Source organism: Octopus sinensis, linkage group LG4 (assembly GCF_006345805.1).
Source record: "Octopus sinensis linkage group LG4, ASM634580v1, whole genome shotgun sequence".
Taxonomy (NCBI): Eukaryota; Metazoa; Mollusca; class Cephalopoda; order Octopoda; family Octopodidae; genus Octopus; species Octopus sinensis.
In genome coordinates, this window is record NC_043000.1 from 60,675,618 (window position 1) to 60,699,465 (window position 23,848).

At 40.4% G+C, this 23,848-nt stretch overlaps 1 protein-coding gene across 1 annotated transcript in view; it reads left to right on the forward strand.

Annotated features, from left to right (window-relative positions):
* Positions 1-9,793, forward strand: part of LOC115210415 — a 77,488-nt gene extending 67,695 nt beyond the window's left edge. Inside the window, exons 3-4 of the mRNA XM_029779017.2 lie at positions 8,409-8,522; positions 9,524-9,793. Of these exons, the coding sequence (XP_029634877.1) occupies positions 8,409-8,522; positions 9,524-9,653 (244 nt within the window). The 3' untranslated portion in view covers positions 9,654-9,793. The remainder of the gene's footprint in view (positions 1-8,408; positions 8,523-9,523) is intronic.
* Positions 9,794-23,848: the final 14,055 nt, after the last annotated feature.

Consider the following 23,848-nt stretch of genomic DNA (forward strand, 5'->3'; position numbering starts at 1 on the left):
TTATCTTTTTTGTATGTATCTGTGATGCTATTCAAAATTAGACGCTTGTAAACGTCCTTATCAACTGCATATAAGTTTTTTGATTTCTCAGAGTTATCGAAGATCTTATTCGTGTTGTTAGTTTCTCTAATTTTTTCCTTCATATCTCTCTGTAATTGGTTGATGTATTTACAGAACCTAATTTTTCTAATGAGTTCGAAAAAGTCTTTTTCGAAGGCTTCTAATTCCGGAATAGGTGGTGGGTACGTGGAAGATTTAAGTCCGTATATGTTTCCGTTAGTTTTCTGTTTAGTATCAAAGAAGAAGGCTTTCCATCCCAATCTTTGAATAAACTCTTCCTTTTTCTCTATCAGACTTTTAAGATATTGTTTCTGTGTAGGGATAGGTATATATTTTAGAGAAAAATCCAATGGGTAAAATTCCGACATGAAAATAATATATACATATAACAGTGAAAGGTTTTCTTAAGAAATATGCTGAAATATACACAATATCTTTGCGATGTGAAATAAACCATGCATTACAAAATACAAATCCAACAGTGGGATTGAAAACTAGTTCAAGATTCAAAAAATATATACTATCCATATGGTATTTTGTTAGCTGACATTTTTAATTTTGTTGCATGTCTGCAGGAATTCAAGAGTTTGCATCTTTGATTCAAAGCACTATTGTCCTGGAATAAAATATAGAATTTTTCCAAAAGACATAAATCACATTTGATGGGTCTTTAATGCGTGCACTTTGAATCAAAGACACAAACTCTTGAATTCCTGTAGACACGCAACAAAATTTAAAATGTCAGCTAACAAAATACCATATGGATAGTATATATTTTTTGAATCTTGAACTAGTTTTCAAGATATTTTGTAATGCATGGTTTATTTTGCATCACAAAATTTTAATTTTAATGTAATAATTGACTTATATTTCGTATATAATTATTTACAATATGTATTTTGAACCCACTCATTGAGTTAAGGTTTTCTTCAATGTTGCAATAGGATGAATTTATATTGAATTCATTTATTTTGTTCATTGCATGCTTAAGACCATTAATTGAAAAGACAAATGAAACAAATCGATTTTTAAAGGTGTATCCTTTAACTAGTTTTGATTATATCGTTATTTCTGTTCCATATTAACTAAACTGTCTGACGAACGGTAACATGAAACTCTGAATAACAGCTTTTGTTATATTTCTGCTGCTTTTAAATAAAGTATATATATATATATATATATATATATATATATATTATATATATATATATATATATATATAACGTGGCCGTAACCAGTACCGCATCGACTGGCCTCCGTGCTGTGGGCGCAACACACACCATCCGATCGTGGCCGTTCGCCAGCCTCATCTGGCACCTGTGCCGGTGGCACATAAAGACACCATCCGAAGACCCGGCGACGTAGTCAGTCCACCTGTGCATACCTTCCCTCTTATGACACTTGTGAAGACCTGTTGAGGCAAGTGTGTGACACTTGTGAAGACCTGTTGAGGCAGAGGCAAGTGTGTGACACTTGTGGAGACCTGTTGAGGCAAGTGTGTGACCCTTGTGAAGACCTGTTGAGGCAAGTGAAAATCAAGTGAAAATCAAACCAAATCAAAATAGATGAATATCAATGGAATTTGTATCTTTGTGGTTCCAGTACCGGTGGCACACAAGAAAACCATCCGAACGTGGCCGTAGCTGGTACCGCATCGACTGGCCTCCGTGCTATGGGCACAACAAACACCATCTGATCGTGGCCGTTCGCCAGCCTCACCTGGCACCTGTGTCGGTGGCACATAAAAACACCATCCAAAGACCCGGCGACGTAGTCAGTCCACCTGTGCATACCTTCCCTCTTATGACACTTGTGAAGACCTGTTGAGGCAGAGGCAAGTGTGTGACACTTTGTGAAGACCTGTTGAGGCAGAGGCAAGTGTGTGACACTTGTGGAGACCTGTTGAGGCAAGTGTGTGACACGCGTGACACTTGTGAAGACCTGTTGAGGCAAGTGAAATCAAACCAAATCAAAATAGATGAACATCAATGGAATTTGTATCTATGTGGTTCCAGTACCGGTGGCACACAAGAAAACCATCCGAGCCAGCCACATCTGGCACCTGTGTCGGTGGCACATAAAGACACCATCCGAAGACCCGGCGACGTAGACAGTCCACCTGTGCATACCTTCCTTCTTGTGACACTTGTGAAGACCTGTTGAGGCAAGTGAAAATCAAATCAAATCAAATCAAATCAAAACAAATCAAAATAGATGAACATAAATGGAATTTGTATCTTTGTGGTACCAGTGCCGGTGGCACACAAGAAAATCATCCGAACGTGGCCGTAGCCAGTACCGCATAGACTGGCCTCCGTGCTTTGGGGACGTAACAAACACCATCCGATCGTGGCCGTCCGCCAGCCTCATCTGGCACCTGTGTCGGTGGCACATAAAAACACCATCCGAGCGTGGCCGTCTGCCAGCCTCGTCTGGCACCTGTGTCGGTGGCACATAAAAACACCATCCGAGCGTGGCCGTTCGCCAGCCTCGTCTGGCACCTGTGTCGGTGGCACATAAAATCACCCACTACACTCTCGGAGTGGTTGGCGTTAGGAAGGGCATCCAGCTGTAGAAACACTGCCAGATCTGACTGGCCTGGTGCAGCCTTCGGGCTCCCCAGACCCCAGTTGAACCGTCCAACCCATGCTAGCATGGAAAACGGACGCTAAATGATGATGATGATGATGATGATATATATAGAGAGAGAGAGATTAGTTACAGGATTCATAAAATCCAGGCACATCAACATGTAGGATGCTAGGACTGGCTGAGTACCATAGTTTTGAGTTTACAGTAATTTAAAACAGCCATTAGGTGTCCCTTGTTGGTAGTATACTGCAGATATGCATGTGAGTGTGTGTACATATGTATGTATGTCATTATTCAGTTTTATTTCAAGATTTCTTACCAATAGATGAAGAGCCATTTTCTAACCTAGATCCAAGGCTCCTTCATTGAAATTTCAATGTCAACAACAGGGTGTTTTTGTATGCAAGTATGTATGTATATGTGCAGATTTGTATGTTTTGTTTTATGTATGTATTCTCATGCAATAGTTGCATATCTAGACATGCTCATATATACTTAAATGATAAACTTCTGGAAAGTTTTACAGATATTTACAGTTCCAGTGATGGCTTGGATCTGTAGTCTTTGAATCAGCTTTCTCTTTTCTGGTTTTGAGAAACCTAATTTCTCAAGATTGGTATTTAGTCGGTGTGTTACATATCCCGCTGCCCCAATAATTACAGGTATAAACCTGATATTGTAATCTGGATAGAATAACTGCAGATTTCTCAACAGTTCAGTGTAGGTTTTCTCTTTTTCACTGATCTTCAGGTTTATATTAATATCTGCTGGGCAACTGATTTCCATAACTGTACACAGTTTCTTTTCTCTATCCCAAATCATTATATCAGCTCTATTATGTTTACATTTTATTGAGGATTTTACTGGGTCATTCTACCCGTACTCCTTTTTATTATGAGTGGCTATTGCTTCCAGCATACAGCATCCTAACTACAATATCATGTCTCATCAGTAGATAATACTGTGATGACATTTTCAGACTTCCCCAAATCCACAAAATCGAAACCATAAATGAAGCCTGTAGCAAATCAACTTTGTTAGTCATCTGAGAGATCTCAAAATGAGATCAATTGTGACCGGTCCTTCCTGTGAGACACACAGACTCAGTACCTTTATTGATGTCCTCCTAAAACCTATTCTCCAGCAAATACCAAGCTGTATAATGGATGACCTGAACTTTTTAAACCATTTCCTGAACAAAACCAGCAAGGACTCCCTTCTGGTTTCATTCGATGTAATAAACCTCTACATCTCAATTCCTCATGAATATGGAATAGAAGCCATACAATTTTGGTTGAAAAAATCCCCAAATGACATTGGAAGAGGATTCATCATTGAAGGACTAAAATTCATCCTACAAAACGGTTTCTTCAATTTCAATGAGAACACCTGTAGACAAAAATTGGGCATTGCAATGGAAATGAGAATAACCCCTATTTTTGCTAACCTTGTCAGAGCATACTTGTAAGTCCAAATATACAAGCATGCTAGACTGAAATTTGGAGACAACTTTCAAAAATACTTACTTGTCAGCTGGAAATGCTACCAGGATGATTATTTCATTCTGTGGTTACATAATCTTAAGCAACTCTTTAAATTTAAAAACTTAATCAACAGTAGTAACCACAGTATCCAAGCTGTATAATGGATGACCTGAACTTGGTGCTCATGCACTGGAGAATTCAAGGTCAATCTCTGTCAAGCAGCTTCACTCTCCATGCTTTAGCTTCGTTACTATAGCAACAGTCCGGATACTTATTGGTCAGACCACGTATACACTACACATACATTCTCATATACACCAAGTCAAGATTGTATACATACATATACTTGCGCATCAACATACAGTCACATACGCATATAAAATCAAATATACATATCCACATACATATACACTTATATATAGCATAGATATATAGACACCTATATGTAGACATGTAAACATAGACATATACATGAACATACATATATATATGTATTTTTGTATGGGCACAAATATATGCCCTATTACATACATTCATACATACACACATGCATACATGTACAGATCCACTTAATCATATATATACACCATTAGAAGTTTATGTGTGTGTGTGTATATATTTATATATATATATATATATATATATATTATATATATATAAAGTTAGTCCAAACAAGAAAACAAAAAAGACAACAACGCGAGGATGTGGAACAATTAAAGTATTATTAGGCGCTCAGGAAAAAAGGGAAGAAGGAGCTCTTCGTCGGAAACATAGGAGAAAGAAAGATCCCGAGGTGGGAGGACAGAGGGAAAAAAATGCAAGTGGTCTTCACGAGGTCAACATACTGGAAAGGCGGAAGTAGTAAACAAGAGAGTGCGGGTTTTCAAAGACAAGAGAGCGGAAAAAGAAGGAAGGTAAACAACAGTGTGCGAGATGACAAGGGTGTGTGTGTGAGTGTGTGTGTATGTGTGTATATGGTGGGCGAAGGCTGGGGCAACTGCAGTAGCAACAGTGTGCAAGATGACAAGGGTGCGTGTGTGTGTATGTGTGTATATGGTGGGCGAGGGCGAAGGCTAGCGAGTGACGGGTCAGAAACAAGAAGGAATGTGTGTGTGCTTGTATATGTCTTGTGTGTGTGTTTAGTTGTAGTATGTGTGTGTACGTGTGCATTTTTTTGTGTGTATGGCGAGTAACTGTGCTTAACTAAGTGTATGTGTGGGTGTGTGTGTGTGCTTATATGTGCGTATATGTATGATTGTGTGCATGTATGTATGTGTGCACATGTTTTGGTGTGCGTATGTATGTGTGTGTCTGCTTATATGTGTGTACGTATGTGTATGTGTGCGTGTGCATGGAGGTATATGTTGTGTGTATGTATGTGTCGGTGTGTATGTGAGTTCGTGTGTGTTTGTACGTGTGTAAGTGTGTGTGCGTGTATTGTATATATATATATGTAAACTTGTGTGTGGGAGTGAATGTATGTATGTATGTGCGTGTGTGTACAAGATGTAGGGGTATTATATGTGTGTTTATATGTTTATGTGTGTGTATATATATGCATGCAAGGAAACACTTCGCAACTGAAGGAATGATGGAAAATACTCCCGCAGTGACAGGCGTAAGAGAAACCCCAGGCACAACGCACCGGCCCAGACACGAAACCGAGATATAGCCAGAACCCACAGGCGTGCATGCATGTATGTATGCGTGCGTGTGCGCGCGCATGCATGTGTGTGCGCGTGCATGTGAGTGTGTGTGTAGGTATGTGTGTGTGTATGTATGTATGTGTGAGTGTGTATGTGTGTATGTCTGTGTATGTGTCCCCGTATAAGTGTATGTAAGTATATATATATATATATATAATATATATATATATATATATATATATATATATATATGTAATATTTTTTCATGTGTCATCTCTTTGTTCCTATTACTGCTCTATACACATCTAACATTGTGTTCTACACCAGGTTATTAGTCCCGCTATGCCTAAGCAAAATATTAATACAGAGAGAGAGACACACACACACACACACACACACCTTTCTGTCTGTTTGTCTACACATACACAAACCACAGCCATATCTATCTGTCTGTCTATCTATCTATTTATCTATCTATCTATATATATATATATGTATACAAGGGTTGAACAAAATTATGGAAATACCTAGCATCATATCTATAAAACCATCAAAATCTTGTTTATTTTTATGTTTTTTTATTTAATTATTTGTTTTGATGAAATTGCTGTTTCTTTTCAGATATCATCAGACAAAGGTAATTAAAATTCATTAAAATGACAGATCTATTGGACTTTCAAAGATGTCAAATTGTTGGTGCTTGTATGGCAAGCACTAGCATAACAAAAACAGCCGAAATGTTTGGTGTATCAAGAAGTACTGTCTTGAAAGTAATGACAGCTTTGAGAAAGAGGGAAAACCCTTCTCATTGAAACAAAACTCCGAACGAAAACCAAAACTTTCAGATAGGAACCACTGGACTCTTACACGAATTGTTAGAAAGGATCACAAAAGTACAGCTCTCAAAATTATTGCAGAGCTTAATGACCACCTCGAAAACCCAGTTTCCACAAAAACTGTTCACCAGGAGCTGCACAAAGCCAGGTTACATGTGAGGGCTGCAATCAGAAAACCACTACTTTCAAAAACAAACATTGCAAAGCATTTAGAGTGGAGTAAGAACCTACAGAATTGGTCCCTAGAACAGTGGCAGAATGTTATTTTCTCAGACGAGTCATCCTTTACTTTATTTCTGACCACTAGCTGGGTATATGTGTGGAGACAACCAAAAGAGGCATTTGACCCAGACTGTCTTCTTCCAACTGTTAAACATGGAGGAGGATCTGAGGGGCTATATCTTGGAAGTCTGCCAGCCCAGTGGTTTCCCTTCATGGCAGAATTAATAGTCAAGACTATTTAAGCATTTTATCTCATCAAATTCATCCTATGGCTGTGCAACTGTTTCTGGAGGGAAATGCAATCTTTCATGATGATTATGCAGCTATTCACACAGCTAAAGTTGTTACTGAATGGCATGAGAAACATTCTAGTGAAGTTGAACATCTTATCTGGCCACCACAGTCCCCAGATCTCAATATTATTAAACATTCATGGTGCATTTTAGATAAACAGGTAAGGACTCGATATGCACCAATTCACACAGCTAAAGTTGTTACTGAATGGCACAAGGAACATTCTTGTGATCTGGCATCCGTGCTAGTGGAGCGCTAAGAATACCATACAAGCGTGATCGTTGCCAGAGCAACAAGCTGGCCCCCATGCCGATGGCACGTAAAAAGCACCATTCGAGCGTGATCGTTACCTGTGTTGCCTTACTGGCACTTGTGCTGGTGGCACTTGAAAAAACATTCGAGCAAGGTTGTTGCCAGTGCCGCTGGTCTGGCTCCTGTGCAGGTGGCACATAAAAAGCATCATTTGGGCATGGCCATTACCAGTACCGCCTAACTGGCCCTCGTGCAGGTGACGCGTAAAAGCAACCACTACACTCACGGAGTGGTTGGCGTTAGGAAGGGCATCCAGCTGTAGAAACTCTGCCAGATCAGATTGGAGTCTGGTGCAGCCATCTGGTTTGCCAGACCTCAGTCAAATCGTCCAACCCATGCCACCATGGAAAGCGGACGTTAAACAATGATGATGATGATGATGATGTATGTATATATATCAGCTTCGTACTGGGGTCAATGTAATCATCTAGCCCCCTTCCCCCTAAAAGTTTATGGCCTTGTACCTTGAGTTGAAATAATTGAGAATCTAAACTGTCCAACAAATGGTAACATGAAACTCTGAGTAGCAGCTTTTTGTGATGTTTTTACAGCTTTAATAATGATAAAGCATATTCCTCTTCCCCTGGTATTCGAGTACTGTTTTCCCCACCTTGTTTCACATTTATGTGCTTACTTTGATGTGTGTATGTGAGTGAGTGTGTGTGTGTATACTTTGGGCTTGCTACAGTTTCCATCTACCAAATTCACTCAAATGGCATTAGTCAACCGAGGGCTATAGTAGAAGATATCTGCTCAGAATGCTGTATAGTGAGATTGCATTGGAGACGACATGGTTGCAAGGTGAACTTCTGGACCACATATTTGTTCTTTCATTTTCTAAAGAATTTGAAATCATAATACATGAAATTACATCAGATGGTAGCATAACACCTTATCTATGTCAACTAATTTTCCTCACTGTTTGCTTGCAATTAAATTCTAATTTTTATTTTTGCTCTTAGAACACCTACTTTCCAAATGCTAGATGTCCTGCAAAATTTAGATGGACTTGAAAGACCTATAATTCATTTTGAGGATGCGTACCAAGTTATTCCTTGGGTTAGTTGTTCAAGCGAGTAAGTAGACAGATCAAAGACATATCTCATCCTTCTTCCATCTACCATCCTAACCATTTGTATATTTCTTTCATGTAACTTTTCATTCTATTCTCTTTTCCTCTTTCTCTTTTTCCATCATCTTTTTTGTCATTTCTTTTGTCTTTTTCTTTATTATTGTTTTTGTAGTTTTCATGCTCTTTCTTTTGAGTCTTCCTTCTTTCTTCATATTCTTCCCCTTCTTCCTTCTCCTCCTCCACCTTCTCTCCTCTTTCTTCTCTTCTCTGCCTTCTTCTCCTCTCCTTCTCTCCTCTTCACCCTCTGTCCTCTTTCTTCTCCTCTCCTCCTCTCCCCCTCTCCTCTTTCTTCTCCTTTCTTTCTCTCCTCTTTCTTCTTTCTTTTTCTCCTCTTTCCTTCCTCACTCACCTTTCTCCTTCCATTTCTCACCCTCCCTCCTACTTTCCCCTCCTCCAGCTCTTCCACCTCCTCCAGCTCTTCCACCCCCTCCTCCTTTTCCATTCTTCTTTTTTGTTTTGTTCCTGGATCTTGGAAATGAAATGAAGATGGAAAGTAAATAAAACGTTTTCGTAACTTAAGAGCTATGCTGAGTGGAAAAGGTGCATCCAAATGAGCAACAGAGGCATGAATATGATGCAGAACAATGTTTGACAGTATAATGATTATGGGTTTGATGTGTTGATGCCAAGGTCAAGGAAATGACATCAGTTGATGCTCCAGCCCAAATGTGACAGCATTTTCTGTATAGTGGTGAATAAATGCTTAATGAATATTAAGAATGCAATCAGAGAAAAGATGGTCAGCTCAATAAAAAAATATTTTTTATCTGTTATATACTTTTTAATATTTGCTGTTAGAAAAAATTTTAAGTTTGCAAATTTTGGCATTTATAGAATAAGTTCATGATGTGGTAATTATACTATTAGAGTAAGAAAATAACATTTGCTAATGAGTGTGGACATGAATACCTAAAATTATTCTCATTGCACTTTGTTTTTGTTTAGGGGTCTTTGTCCTGAATGCAGATCAAGGAACAGAACAATTTCCTTGCTGGCCTGGGAAAATGCAACCGAATTGACACCAACTTTTGACTTATTCTCTGTCCCTCTTTATTGCACATGTATTCCTGGCTAGACTGTGTTAAAGCAATCCAAACATTTCAAGCATTATCATTTAAATACTTTACATCTTTCTTGAAAGTAGTACATTGTATACATTTCATTATATTGATTGCGTTGTACTCATTCATTATAATAAACTATATTTCTGAGATATGTGTCTGTAATGTTATGCTGATATTAAGTATATTTGTATGATGTTTTTTGTATATTTACTAATGATAAAATAGTAGGTACAGGTTGTGTAGTTAAAAAGTTTGTTTCCCTTCAGTGTGTTTGGAGACCACTACCACTGAAGAACATCCTGAGTAAGTGTCTTCTACTATAGAACTAGGGTGACCAAATCCTTGGAACTGGATATAGTAGGTGGAAACTGAAAGAATTATACGAACAGAAAATCTCTGTTTTCAAACAACTCTGATCATGAATAAATCGTGCTTTATATATATATTAAATTAGAGATAAAACCACTATTAGGCAAATCAAACAGTGAAAATCATAAACCAATACATAGAAATGGTTGATTTCTATGTATTGGTTTATGATTTTCACTGTTTGATTTGCCTAATAGTGGTTTTATCTCTAATTTTATATATATATATATATATATATATATATATATATATATATATATATATATATATATATATATTTATACTATAAAATTAGATTTAATCCTAAATCTAATTTTTCCCTGTAAGTTTGGATTTACTCCCTAATATTATATATATATATATAGATCATCATCATCATCAAACTTCCGTTTTCCATGCAGACATGGGTTGGACGGTTTGACTGGGGTCTGGGAAGCCAGGAGGCTGCATCAGGCTCCAGTCTGATCTGGAAGTGTTTCTACAGCTGGATGCCCTTCCCAACGCCAACCACTCTGAGAGTGTAGCGGGTGCTTTTTTATGTGTCACCAGCACAGGGGTTAGATGGGGCTGGCATCAACCATGATTGAATGGTGCTATTTACGTGCCACTGGCATGGGAGCCAGTCAAGGCGGCACTGGCATCAGCCACATTTGGATGGTGCCACTGGCACAGCGACCATAACTACAATTTCCATTTGACTGTAATTTGATTTAATTTTCATTTTGATATACTTGACTCAATAGGTCTTCTCAAGCACGGCATGTCACCCTACAATCTAAGGTACATTTTGAGTGGGCTGGTTATGCGACACCAGTGTAGGTTACAGCTGTGGATTCACTTTATTTACCGGGTCTTCTCAGTCACAGTATATCTCCAGAGGCCTCGATCTTTTGTCATTGCCTCTAAGGCCCAACATTCGAATTTCATGCTTTACCACCTCATCCCATGTCTACCTGGGTCTCCTTCTACCCCGGATTCCTTCCACTGTTTGGGAGTGGCACTTCACACAGCTCTCCTCATCCATCCATAGTACATGACCATACCAACACAAATGTCTCTCTTGCAAGCCACATCCAATGCTTCTTATATCCAACATTTCTCTCAGGGCACTTACACTGTCGTGTGTGCACACTGACATTACACATCCAGTGGATCATGCTAGCTTCATTTCTTTTGAGCCTATGCATGTCTTCAGCAGTTATGGCCCATGTTTCACTGCCTTGAAGCATGGCAGTTTGCATACATGCATCGTACAATCTACCTTTCACACTGAGTGAGAGGCCCTTTGTCACCAGTAGGAGTAGGAGCTTTCTGAACTTTGCCCAGGCTATTCTTATTCTAGAGGTAACACTCTCTGAGCATCCACCCCCACTATAGACTTGGTCACCTAGGTAGTGGAAGCTATCAACTACTTCTAGTTTCTTCCCCTGGCATGTGATGGAATCTGTTTTCTGAGCATCTATGGTGTTTATCACCCCTGTGCATCTGCCGCACACGAAATCTATCTTCCAGGTTAATCTTCCTTTGATGTTGCTGCATATATATATATATTGATAAAAACGGTAAGACAACAAAAGAATGAAAGAGACCTCGATATTATGTAAATAGAGGAGTTTATCTGTAAATGTAATATGTGACAATTATTCGGTAGCCATGATAATACTCCGAGTTTCAGATGCCAAGGTGGAAATCCACGCCGCCGTCTCTTCAATTATCCGGCCATCGGAAAAATGCTATGGAAAATGCTATGATGGCCGGATAAATGAAGAGATGGCAGCGTGGATTTCCACCTCGGCATCCGAAACTCGGAGTATTATCATGGCTACCGAATAATTGTCACATATTACATTTACAGATTTATATATATATATATATATATACATATATACAGAGAGAGAGAGAGAAAGAAAGATAAAGCATGATTTATTTGTGATCAGAGGCATTCATAATCTGAGGTAGTACTGTATTAAATGAATATGAGAAAGACAGGAGATAAAGTACGATTTATTCATGATCAGAGTTGTTTGTAAACTGAGGTTCTATTGTATATATGTGTGTGTGTGTGTTAAAGTAAAAATGAAAAAGCAAGCCATTTGGCATCACTTGAAAAAAAACATTTAATTTAGATAGAGAACATAGATATACATAGGCGAAGGAGTGGCTGTGTGGTAAGTAACTTGCTTACCAACCAAATGGTTCCAGGTTCAGTCCCACTGCATGGCACCTTGGGCAAGTGTCTTCTATTATGCCTTGTGAGTGGATTTGGTAGACAGAAACTGAAAGAAGCCAGTTGTATATATATATCATCATCATCGTTTAGCATCCGTTTTCCATGCTAGCATGGGTTGGACGGTTCTACTGGGGTCTGTGAAGCCAGAAGGCTTCATCAGGCCCAGTCAAATCTGGCAGTGTTTCTACGGCTGGATGCCCTTCCTAACGCCAACCACTCCGTGAGTGTAGTGGGTGCTTTTTACGTGCCACCCGCACTGGTGCCAGACAGAGCTGGCAAACGGCCACGAACGGATGGTGCTTTTTATGTGCCACCGGCACGAGGGCCAGGCGAGGCTGGCAATGGACACGAAACGGGGCGGTGCTGGCAACGGTCGCAAAACGGAAAGTTCTCTTACATGCCACCGGCACTGGTAACACATCTGCAATTTCCATTGATCGATTTCCATTGATCGATTTCGATTCTGATCGTCACTTGCCTCAACGGGTCTTCACAAGCAGAGTTTTGATATGCCACCGGCACTGGTAGCACATCCGCAATTTCCATTGATCGATTTCGATTCTGATCCTCACTTGCCTCATCACGTCTTCACAAGTAGAGTTTTGTGTCCCAAGAAGGGAAGGTATGCATACGTAGGCTGGCTCCATCCCATGTAGAAGGCCACGGGTTATGGACTCACTTGTCCTGCCGGGTCTTCTCGCGCACAGCACACTTCCAGAGGTCTCGGTCTCTAGTCATTTCCTCAGTGAGACCTAAAGTTCGAAGGTCGTGCTTCACCACCTCGTCCCAGGTTTTCCTGGGTCTGCCTCTTCCACAGGTTCCCTCAACCGCTAGGGTGTGGCACTTTTTCACACAACTATCTTCATCCATTCTCGCCACATGACCATACCAGCGCAAACGTCTCTCTTGCACACCACAACTGATGCTTCTTAGGTCCAGCTTTTCTCTCAAGGTACTTACACTCTGCCGAGTGTGAGTACCGGCATTACACATCCATCGGAGCATACTGGCTTCATTTCTAGCGAGCTTACGCATATCCTCAGCAGTCACGGCCCATGTTTCACTGCCATGTAGCATGGCTGTTCGTACACACGCATCATACAGTCTGCCTTTCACTCTGTGCGAGAGGCCTTTTGTCACCAGTAGAGGTAAGAGCTCTCTGAACTTTGCCCAAGCTATTCTTACTCTAGCAGTTACACTTTCAGCACACCCGCCCCCGCTGCTGACTTGGTCACCTAGGTAACGGAAACTATCAACTATTTCTAGTTTTTCTCCCTGGAAAGTGACGGAAGTTGGTCTCAGAGCATTTTCAGTGTTTATTGTTCCTGAGCATCTGCCACATACAAAAACCATCTTCCTAGTTAGCCTTCCTTTGACATTGCTGCATCTCTTATGTGTCCATAGCTTACACTTGGTGCATCTTATAGAGTTTCTACCTACACCTTTTCTACAGATCGAGCAGGGCCATCTACCTGAAGGTGTTTGTGATTTGTCTACCTTCCTACTGATTACGACTTTGGTTTTAGCTAGATTGACTCTGAGGCCCTTCGATTCTAATCCTTGTTTCCACACCTGAAACTTCTCCTCCAGTTCTGATAGCGACTCAGCAATTAGAGCAAGGTCATCAGCATAGAGGAGCTCCCAAGGGCATCCTGTCTTGAATTCCTCCGTTATTGCCTGGAGGACTATGATAAATAGGAGGGGGCTGAGTACTGAGCCTTGGTGGACTCCTACCTCTACCCGGAATTCTTCACTGTACACATTTCCAACCCTCACCCTACTAGCGGCGTCCCTGTACATGGCCCGCACAGCTCTCACTAACCATTCATCTATCCCTAGTTTCCTCATTGCCCACCAGATAAGGGATCGGGGGACCCTGTCGAAGGCTTTCTCCATGTCAACAAAAGCCAGGTACAGGGGCTTATCTTTGGCTAGGTATTTCTCCTGCAGCTGCCTTACCAGGAATATAGCATCAGTAGTACTTTTCCCTGGCACAAACCCAAACTGCATCTCATCTAAACTAACTCTCTCTCTAATTAGTTGGGCTATGACCCTCTCCATAACCTTCATCACCTGGTCCAACAGCTTGATACCTCTGTAGTTATTTGTATCTAGGGCATCACCTTTACCTTTGTAGCAGTTGACTATTATACTGCTACACCAGTCATTGGGTATGACCCCTTTGTGTATCACCTGATTAACTATACGGGTGACTAGGCTATAGCCGACACTACCAGACATTTTGAGCATCTCTGCAGTGATTCCTGATGGGCCTGGGGCTTTCCCTGTCTTCATGCTTCTAATTGCCTTAGCTACCACGGAACTATCAACTCGGATAGCTGGTCCCTCTGTTGGGTCAACATTCGGCAGACTCTCTTTATCCCATTCATTTTCTTCATTCAGCAACCTTTCATAGTGGCATCTCCAAACCTCTCTCTTTGCATCCTCATTTAGCGCAAGTGAACCATCTTCCATGCGAACACACTTCTCTCCTACCACATCACGATTCTCTCTCACACACTGTCTTGCAACACGAAACACCTCCAGTCTTTGGTCCTCACGGCGCAGAACATTGGCAAATTTTTTCTTATCTGCTTCCCCTCTGGCTAAATAAACCTGTCTCCTAGCTTCTCTTTTGGCAGTCTGATACAATCCCCTGCTACCCCCATTTTTCCAGACCTTCCAAGCCTGTCTCTTTTCTCTAATAGCCCTGTCTACAATATTGTTCCACCACCACGTTATTCTAGGTCGAGAGGGGACTTTGCACCAGCCACAGATCTGGTCAGTGGCTCTCAGCAGGTTGTCCCTTAGAAACGTCCAGCTGTCTTCTACCCCCTGTGATGCTCTATCCCCTTCTACTTCGTCAGAGGCTTCAAGTAATATGTCCCTAAATCTCTGTCCATTTGCAGGATCTTTAAGCTTCCAGATCCTTCTTCTCCATATTTGTCGTCTTCTGGTTGTCCTCCTAGTCCTGATCCTAAAGTCACTAACTACCAGTCTATGTTGTGGGGTACATTCTTCACCTGGGAAGGTTTTGGCATTTATAAGCAGCCATCTCTCCCTTTGCCTTGTAAGGATGTAGTCAATTTGGCTGGTATGTTGGCCCGATTGGTAAGTGACTAGGTGGCTGGTAGGTTTCCTGAAGTTAGTGTTGCAAATCATAAGATTATTTGCATCGCAGAACTCCAGCAGCCTGGTTCCCTCCTCGTTGCGGGAGCCATAGCCATAGCCTCCATGTACGCCATGGAAGCCCCCAGCATGTCGTCCAACGTGACCATTGAAGTCACCAGCCACAAAGATAAGGTCTCTGTCGTTCGTCAACAAGGTAGTCTGCAGTAGAGTGTCATAGAATCGGTCTTTCTGTCCATCGGGTAGCCCCGACTGAGGAGCATAGGCTGATATAATGGTTGCTAAACTATGATGAAGCACTAATCTAATCTTAAGTATTCTGTCACATACTCTGATTACCTCAATTACTTTATCTACCCATTTCTCAGCGATAAGTATACCCACGCCACCAACCCTGTCAGTGTTCCCTGCCCAGAAAATCTTGTACCTGCGTTCCTTGCCTGTGAGGAACCTAGCTGATCCTCCTCTCCACCTTATTTCTTGCATGCAACATATATCCACACATCTCCGTTCAAGCATCTCGACTATCTCACCAGACCTACCTTTCAGAGTGCCAACCCTGAGGGTGTGGGAGGCATGGGCTCTAGAGACCCTGGGACGGTGGACAGTAGCTTCGTGTACCTGAAAAGAAAGCTCGCATTTGGCAGAATTCATGTGCAAGAAATGAAGTAGTAAAGTAGCCTTCAGTACAACCTGCATAACGCTAGCCTTTCATATTTTGCACTGTATGAACATTACCTTACATAGGTCGAGACTAGGGGTAGGGAGGGGTAGGGATGGTGAGAACATTTGCAGTCTTCATGGGAAGCAACCCCGGAATGGCAGAGAATAGGAACTTCCGGCATGCGTGGTGGGGGCGGGTGCACCGTGTCTGAGTAAAGAGGTTCTGTTAATCGTATGAGCTAGCAAATGGGTTTGTATGAATCGGGAGACAACACTAAACGAAAAATTGAAAAATCAGAGTGGCTATGAACCTGTAGACAAGTCTAAACGAAAAAAAAAAATGTTTGAGCTAGACAGGGTAATGAGGGAATACTGAAAGAATGAGGAACAATACAATGAGATGGAAATTGAAGAATAGAGAAAGAATAAGAATAAGTGCAAGAAAGAAGGTAGTCGTAGCGAGGTTGGACGATTCACTTAACTTTTAGCCATTCATGATCTGTGCGTATTCTTTAGATATTTTTAAGCGAGTGGGGTTAACGATAAATGCGATCGCTCTTTTATATATGGCGATGATGGTTTTGGGAAGGGGGGGGGCATAGAGAACCATGGCGATGATGGTTATGGGAAGGGGGGACACAGAGAGAGAGAGATAGGGTTAGTTAGAGAGAGAGGTCAAGGGACACGTGACAATAAGCGGTGTGAGGGAATTTGACTGGGGACGGCATTGTCGATAAATAAACATTAGATAAATAGGTTTGAAAATCAGAAAAATCAGAGGGAATATCATTATTGATAGCTAATATAACACCGTGTCTGAGTAAAGAGGTTCTGTTAATCGTATGAGCTAGCAAATGGGTTTGTATGAATCGGGAGACAACACTAAACGAAAAATTGAAAAATCAGAGTGGCTATGAACCTGTAGACAAGTCTAAACGAAAAAAAAAATGTTTGAGCTAGACAGGGTAATGAGGGAATACTGAAAGAATGAGGAACAATACAATGAGATGGAAATTGAAGAATAGAGAAAGAATAAGAATAAGTGCAAGAAAGAAGGTAGTCGTAGCGAGGTTGGACGATTCACTTAACTTTTAGCCATTCATGATCTGTGCGTATTCTTTAGATATTTTTAAGCGAGTGGGGTTAACGATAAATGCGATCACTCTTTTATATATGGCGATGATGGTTTTGGGAAGGGCGGGGGGCATAGAGAACCATGGCGATGATGGTTATGGGAAGGGGGGACATAGAGAGAGAGAGATAGGGTTAGTTAGAGAGAGAGGTCAAGGGACACGTGACAATAAGCGGTGTGAGGGAATTTGACTGGGGACGGCATTGTCGATAAATAAACATTAGATAAATAGGTTTGAAAATCAGAAAAATCAGAGGGAATATCATTATTGATAGCTAATATAACACCGTGTCTGAGTAAAGAGGTTCTGTTAATCGTATGAGCTAGTTAATGGGTTTGTATGAATCGGGAGACAACACTAAACGAAAAATTATATATATATATATATATAATATATATATATATTATATATATTATGTGTGTGTGTGTGTATGTTTGTGTGTCTGTGTTTGTCCCCTCCAACATAGCTTGACAACCGATGCTGGTGTGTTTACATCCCTGTCACTTAGTGGTTCGGCAAAAGAGACCGATAGACTAAGTACTAGGCTTACAAAGAATAAGTCCTGGAGTCAATTTGCTCGACTAAAGGTGGTGCTCCAGCATGGCCACAGTCAAATGACAGAAACAAGTAAAAGAGTATATGCCTCATGGAGGCAAGGTGGCTGAGTTCCTTTTGAGTGTTGGGCCTGACAGAGGCAAATGACTGAGACCTTTGGCATTATGTTGTGCTTGAGAAGAAGACCCATCACGCCAAGCAAAATAACAGTTGTGGCAGATACCAGTGTCATGCAATTGGCACCCATAAGAGTGGCATGTAAGAACACCCAGTGTCATGCAAATGGCTCCCATGCCAGTGGTATGTAAAAGCACCCATCACACTCTCAGAGTGGTTGGCGTTAGGAAGGGATCTAGCTGTAGAAAACCATGCCAAATCAGACTGGAGTCTGTCCAACCCATGCCAGCATAGACAATGGATGTTAAATGATGTTGATGATGATGATGTGAATCTCTTAGAGCTGTTTTTTAGAATAGTAGTTCCCAAGCTTTTTGGGGCTGCTGTTACCTTGACACTCAGGCCACATTCCCAGTGCACCCACCCCAACTAACCATCACAAGCATAGACCTCTTTCTGAAGCAAATTCAAAGCAACTCTATTTCACAAATAAAACTTAACCGAATGAACCCATTATTTTGTTGTTTTTACATAAATCGCCACCCCATTATTGCCCCACTTTTTACATGAACTGTTACCCCATTATCACCCCACTTTTCTTCAACCCTCCCTTGGAACTTTCTACTGCCCCCAGGGCAGTAAGACCACCCACTTTGGGAACTACTGTTTTAGAATAACCAAGCATATGAATAATCATACTGAGTGAGGGTTCCAGAGGCTGAGTATCCATCATCAGAGGGGGAGAAGTCAGAGATGTAAAAGCAAAAGAATATCCCCAGTCAAGGATATTAGTGTATTCCAGTTTTGTCAAGAATGGGGAAAGGATCAGAGTAAAATAGGAATGTGTTAAGTAGATCCATGATCAAATGAAAAGTACAGCTATAATATGTCCATTAGCAGTTTCAAATGAGAATGTTTGATGATAATCTGTTGTGTGGATGCCCCCAGACGATGAAGTAGACTAGCCCAATACGTAGATATAGAGGGAGAATTCTAGACGTCGGGAGAACAGTTGAATAGAAGAGAAGACTAGAACAGAGTTGAGTAGTAGGAGCAGAGTTGAGTAGTAGAGGCATCCAAATGTGCAACATAACATAATCCATGGTGAGGAACAGCGGAAGTTACCTGTTCCAATTTTGGAAAAATTGGAATGTTTGTAATAATATTGGTTTCCCAAGGTGGGTCAAACCATACTATATTATCATTGCATAATTCCTATCAGCTTTTGGGTTTGTGGTATCTAAATTTGGGCTTGTGGTATCTAAATCAAAATCAAAATCAAAATCATTCAACATCAATGGAAATTGTAGCTGTGATACCAGTGCCGGTGGCATGTAAGAGGACCATCCGAATGTGGCCGTTGCCAGCGCCGCCCCGACTGGCCTCCGAGCCGGTGGCACGTAAAAAGCACCATCCGATTGTGGCCGTTGCCAGCCCCGTCTGGTACCTGTGCAGGTGGCACGTAAAAAGCACCCACTACACTCACAGAGTGGTTGGCGTTAGGAAGGGCATCCAGCTGTAGAAACACTGCCAGATCAGACTGGGCCTGGTGCAGCCTTCTGGCTTCCCAGACCCCAGTTGAACCGTCCAACCCATGCTAGCATGGAAAACGGACATTAAACGATGATGATGATGATGAAATTTGCATGCTCTTATGGCATGATAAAGATGACCTGTATTGTTATTTATACTGATATTGTTGCTAATTGTGCTTTGACTGCTATCATTAGGAATTATTTATAGGTGCAGCTGTGGCTGTGTGGTAAGAAGCTTGCTTCCCAACTACATGGTTCAGAGTTCAGTCCTACTGTGTGGCACCTTGGGCGAGTTTACTATAGCCATGGGATGACCAAAGCCTTGTGAGTGGATTTGGTAGAAAGAAACTGAAACTGTATATGTATGTGTGTATTTGTATGTCTGTGTTTGTTCCCCCACCATCGCTTGAAAACTGATGCTGGTATGTTTATGCTTCCATGGCTTAGTCATTCAGCAAAGAGACTGATAGAATAAGTACTAGGCTTACACAGAATAACTCCTGGAGTCGAATTGTTCAACTAAAGGTGTTGTTCCAGCATGGCTGCAGTCATATGACTAAAACAAGTAAAAGAATAAAAGAATGAATAACAGTGTTGGCAAATTTATTGCTACAATCATTCTGGTAGTCTTTAATACAAAATTAAAATTACACCTAAATCCACTTCAAATAATATCAACTCTGATGCCTGTAAAATAGTTGTAAACTAAAATTAGAAGATTGCACAGAACCCTTTAGAGCTAAGGAGCCTAAGCTCAATTTAAAAACCATAAAGACAACTTATTTACCCCACCAAGTCAAACACTGGATGCTTAAACAAAGCTTTCTTGGGCAAAACTTTCTTGAACTAATCATGCTGACTGGTTAAAATACTGTTTGTAAGATTCTGTCTGCTGATGCCTATTGGAAGGTATTTAAAGGACAAAATCAATAATCTCATTACAGTTCTCAACTGTGAAAAAAAAGCTGTCAGTTAATACTGCTACTACATAAACCTGAAGATTGTGAAAAGCATTAAAATACTTGTATTACTATCATATGTAATATTGATTAGTTAAAAAATTCAAGAAATAACCATAAAAGCCAGACTGTGTTGGAATTTTATTTGCCAGTATAGTTATCTGTACATACAGATATATATTAATGGATCAAACTTATACACAGTACAAACGACAGAGAAAATTAAAGGTGTAGAGGTAAGGTGTTAGCTGTTTCTGGTGGCTCAGAGATCCATCATAATGTCAGTAGATGTAGTTCACCAAAATATGCAGCCAGTAATGGAAGCAAATAAACATTGGATTAGTTGAGACTCCATCATCAGGGTAGAAAAAAATCTTATATTTCAGATCATGATGCAGAAAAGTTTAAACTTCTCTGCATCATGATCTGAAATGTAAGATTTTCAGCTGGTCATTTGTACACTGTAAGTTTGATCTATTAGCTGTGTGAATTATGGCATTATCATTCTGAAAGATTGTTTCCCTCCAGAAACAGTTGTGCAACCATAGGATGAATTTGATCAGATAAAATGCTTAAATATTCTTGACTATTAATTCTGCCATGAAGGGAAACCATTGGGCTGGCGGATTTCCAAGATTAGCCCCCACCAGGTCATTACAGATCCTCCTCGATGTTTAACAGTTGAAAAAAGGCAGTCTGGGTCAGATACTTCTTTTGGCTCTCTCCACACGTATACTTGGCCGGTGGTCAGAAGTAGGGTAAAGGATGACTTGTCTGAGAAAATAACATTATAGGGACCAATTCTGTAGTTTTTTACTCCACTCTAAACGCTTTGCAACCTTTGTTTTTGAAAGTAGTGGTTTTCTAATTGCAGCCCTCCTATGAAATCTGGCTTTGTGCAGCGCCCAGTGAACAGTTTTTATGGAAACTGGGTTCTCAAGGTGATCATTAAGCTCTGCAGTAATTTTGAGAGCTGTACTTTTGTGATCCTTTCTAACAATTCACATAAGAATTTGATGGTCCCTATCTGAAAGATTTGGTTTTCTTCTGGAGTTTTGTTTTGACAAGGAAGTTTTTCCCTCTTTCTCAAAGGCTGTCATTACTTTCAAGACAGTACTTCTTGATACACCAAACATTTTGGGTGTTTTCATTCTGCTAGCGCCTGCCATGTAAGCACCAACAATTTGACCTCTTTGAAAGTCTGATAGATCTGTCATTTTGATGAATTTTAATTACCTTTGTCTGATGATTTCTGAAAAGAAACAGTAATTTTAGCAAAACATATTAAGCAACATTAATAATAAATAAAAAAACATAAAAATAAACAAGCTTTTAACGGTTTTATAGATATTTCAAAATTATGATGCTAGGTATTTCCATTATTTTGTCCAACTCATGTTTATATATATACATACATACATATATATACATACATACATACATACATATATACATATATGTATGTATGTATGTGTGTGTATGTATATATATATTTTTTTTTTCATTTCATCCATATAGCTGTGGTCATGCTGGAGCACCACTGATTTTGCACCTTATTTTATGATTCTCCTACAGCTAATTTCCTCAAGGTGGTGAGGTTTCATGTCACCATTCCAGTATGTGCTCTTGGCCCACTTGGTGTATAAGGGAATTTGACTGCGCTGCCCTTGTCTGTACCTCAATGCTGGGCCATTGGTTCATCTGGTATTGTGGAGTGGAGAATGTCTAGTACCTCTTTGAAGACGTCTCCATCCACATTGTGTAGGTTTCTTCATTTTTGTGGAAGAGCATTGAAGAGCTGTGGGTCTTTAAACCCTAAGCTATTGCAATGCCTGACCCTGAATTATAATGGAGTAGATGCTACCTTTGATACAATACAACAGCATTCATTTTTGGCATTTGTATAATACACAATACCAAAATTAGGTACTAGCCCTTCCAGAATATTCCATATGTAGATTATTACATATCTGTTGCACTTTCACTCCAGGGAGTAAAGTCATAGTTTTTTCAGCTTCTTACTGTAACTCATCTGCTGCACTGTTACAATCTTTTTAGTATAGTGACATTGGACCATTTCAGACTCCACAGTTAGTTTGGCTCTATGTGGTGACCATAGCTGAGAGAAGCAGTCCAGGTGGCAAAGAACAAAGGTCTTCCACAGGGTTAATCTAACTACTTGATCTCTTTAGCTTGAAGGACATTAGTATCCATTCTGCTAGTTGTCTGCACTTTGCCTCCATCTTGGTAATGTGCATATGAACTGATGCATCATTGCACATACTGATCCCCAAGCCTCTCACTACCTGTGACTCTGGGACTGCAGCACCTTCAGATCCTGTATATGCATGCTGTGTTGCATCTGTGAGTTGATAGTGCAGTGCTTGAAGTTTTCCAGCATTAAACTGCATATTGTTTACTTCAGCTCACTTGTATATTGCATTCAGGTCCAAGCATGGCCAGTCTAATGACCAAAACCAGTAAAAGATAAATATATATATATATATATATATATATCAAATCTACCCATAAAGCTTTGGTTAGACTGGGGCTATAGTAGAAGACACTTGCTCAAGGTGTCATGCAATGGGACTGAACCAGGAACCATGTGGTTGGGAAGAAAACTTTTTTACAACATAACCAATTTGGAGTCAGTCAAATTCCATATAACATAAATCCTTGATGTATTAAAGTTAGTTCCACCTCTGCATGATGAATCATCTTTACCAAATGGCAAATATAACCAGCTCCACTTGTGAAAAGGAGATAATCTCAACAATCCACAATTTCATGTGGCATTGTCTGTCCTCTTATCTCTGGACAATAAACCTATCCTCTTCAATGGCATTTTGGAGAAATCTTGATTCTTGACATTATATTCCCTTCCCATGTGAAGGGAAGATAATGTCCATTTGGTAATTATGCTACATCTTTTAGAAGTGGAGATGATTTTAATAAATCAAGAATATATATTGTATGTTATTTGACGTATTTTTATTTGTCTGTTATTTGAATGCATGCCACTGGTTACCTTGAACCAGTGTCTTCCAACAAAGCTTTAGGTCGACCCTTTTGACAGGAATTTGGTAGATGAAAACTGCACAGAAGCCTATCTGGTGCATATGTTAATATCTGTGTTAATCTTTTGCTCAGTAAGAAATGTAAAGTTGGTGAGATAATGGAAATACCATTGCTTTCATGTCAAAATCATCATCATCATCATCATCGTTTAATGTTCGGTTTCCATGCTGGCATGGGTTGGACGATTTGACTAAGGACTGACGAACCAGATGGCTGCACTAGGCTTCAATCTGATCTGGCAGAGTTTCTACAGCTGGATGCCCTTCCTAACACCAACCACTCCGAGAGTGTAGTGGGTGCTTTTATGTACCACTGGCACGAGGGCCAGTCAGGCAGTACTGGCAATGGCCACACTCAAATGGTGTTTTTTACGTGCCACCTGCACAGGAGCCAGTCCAGCAGCACTGGCAATGACCTCACTCAAATATTTTTTTT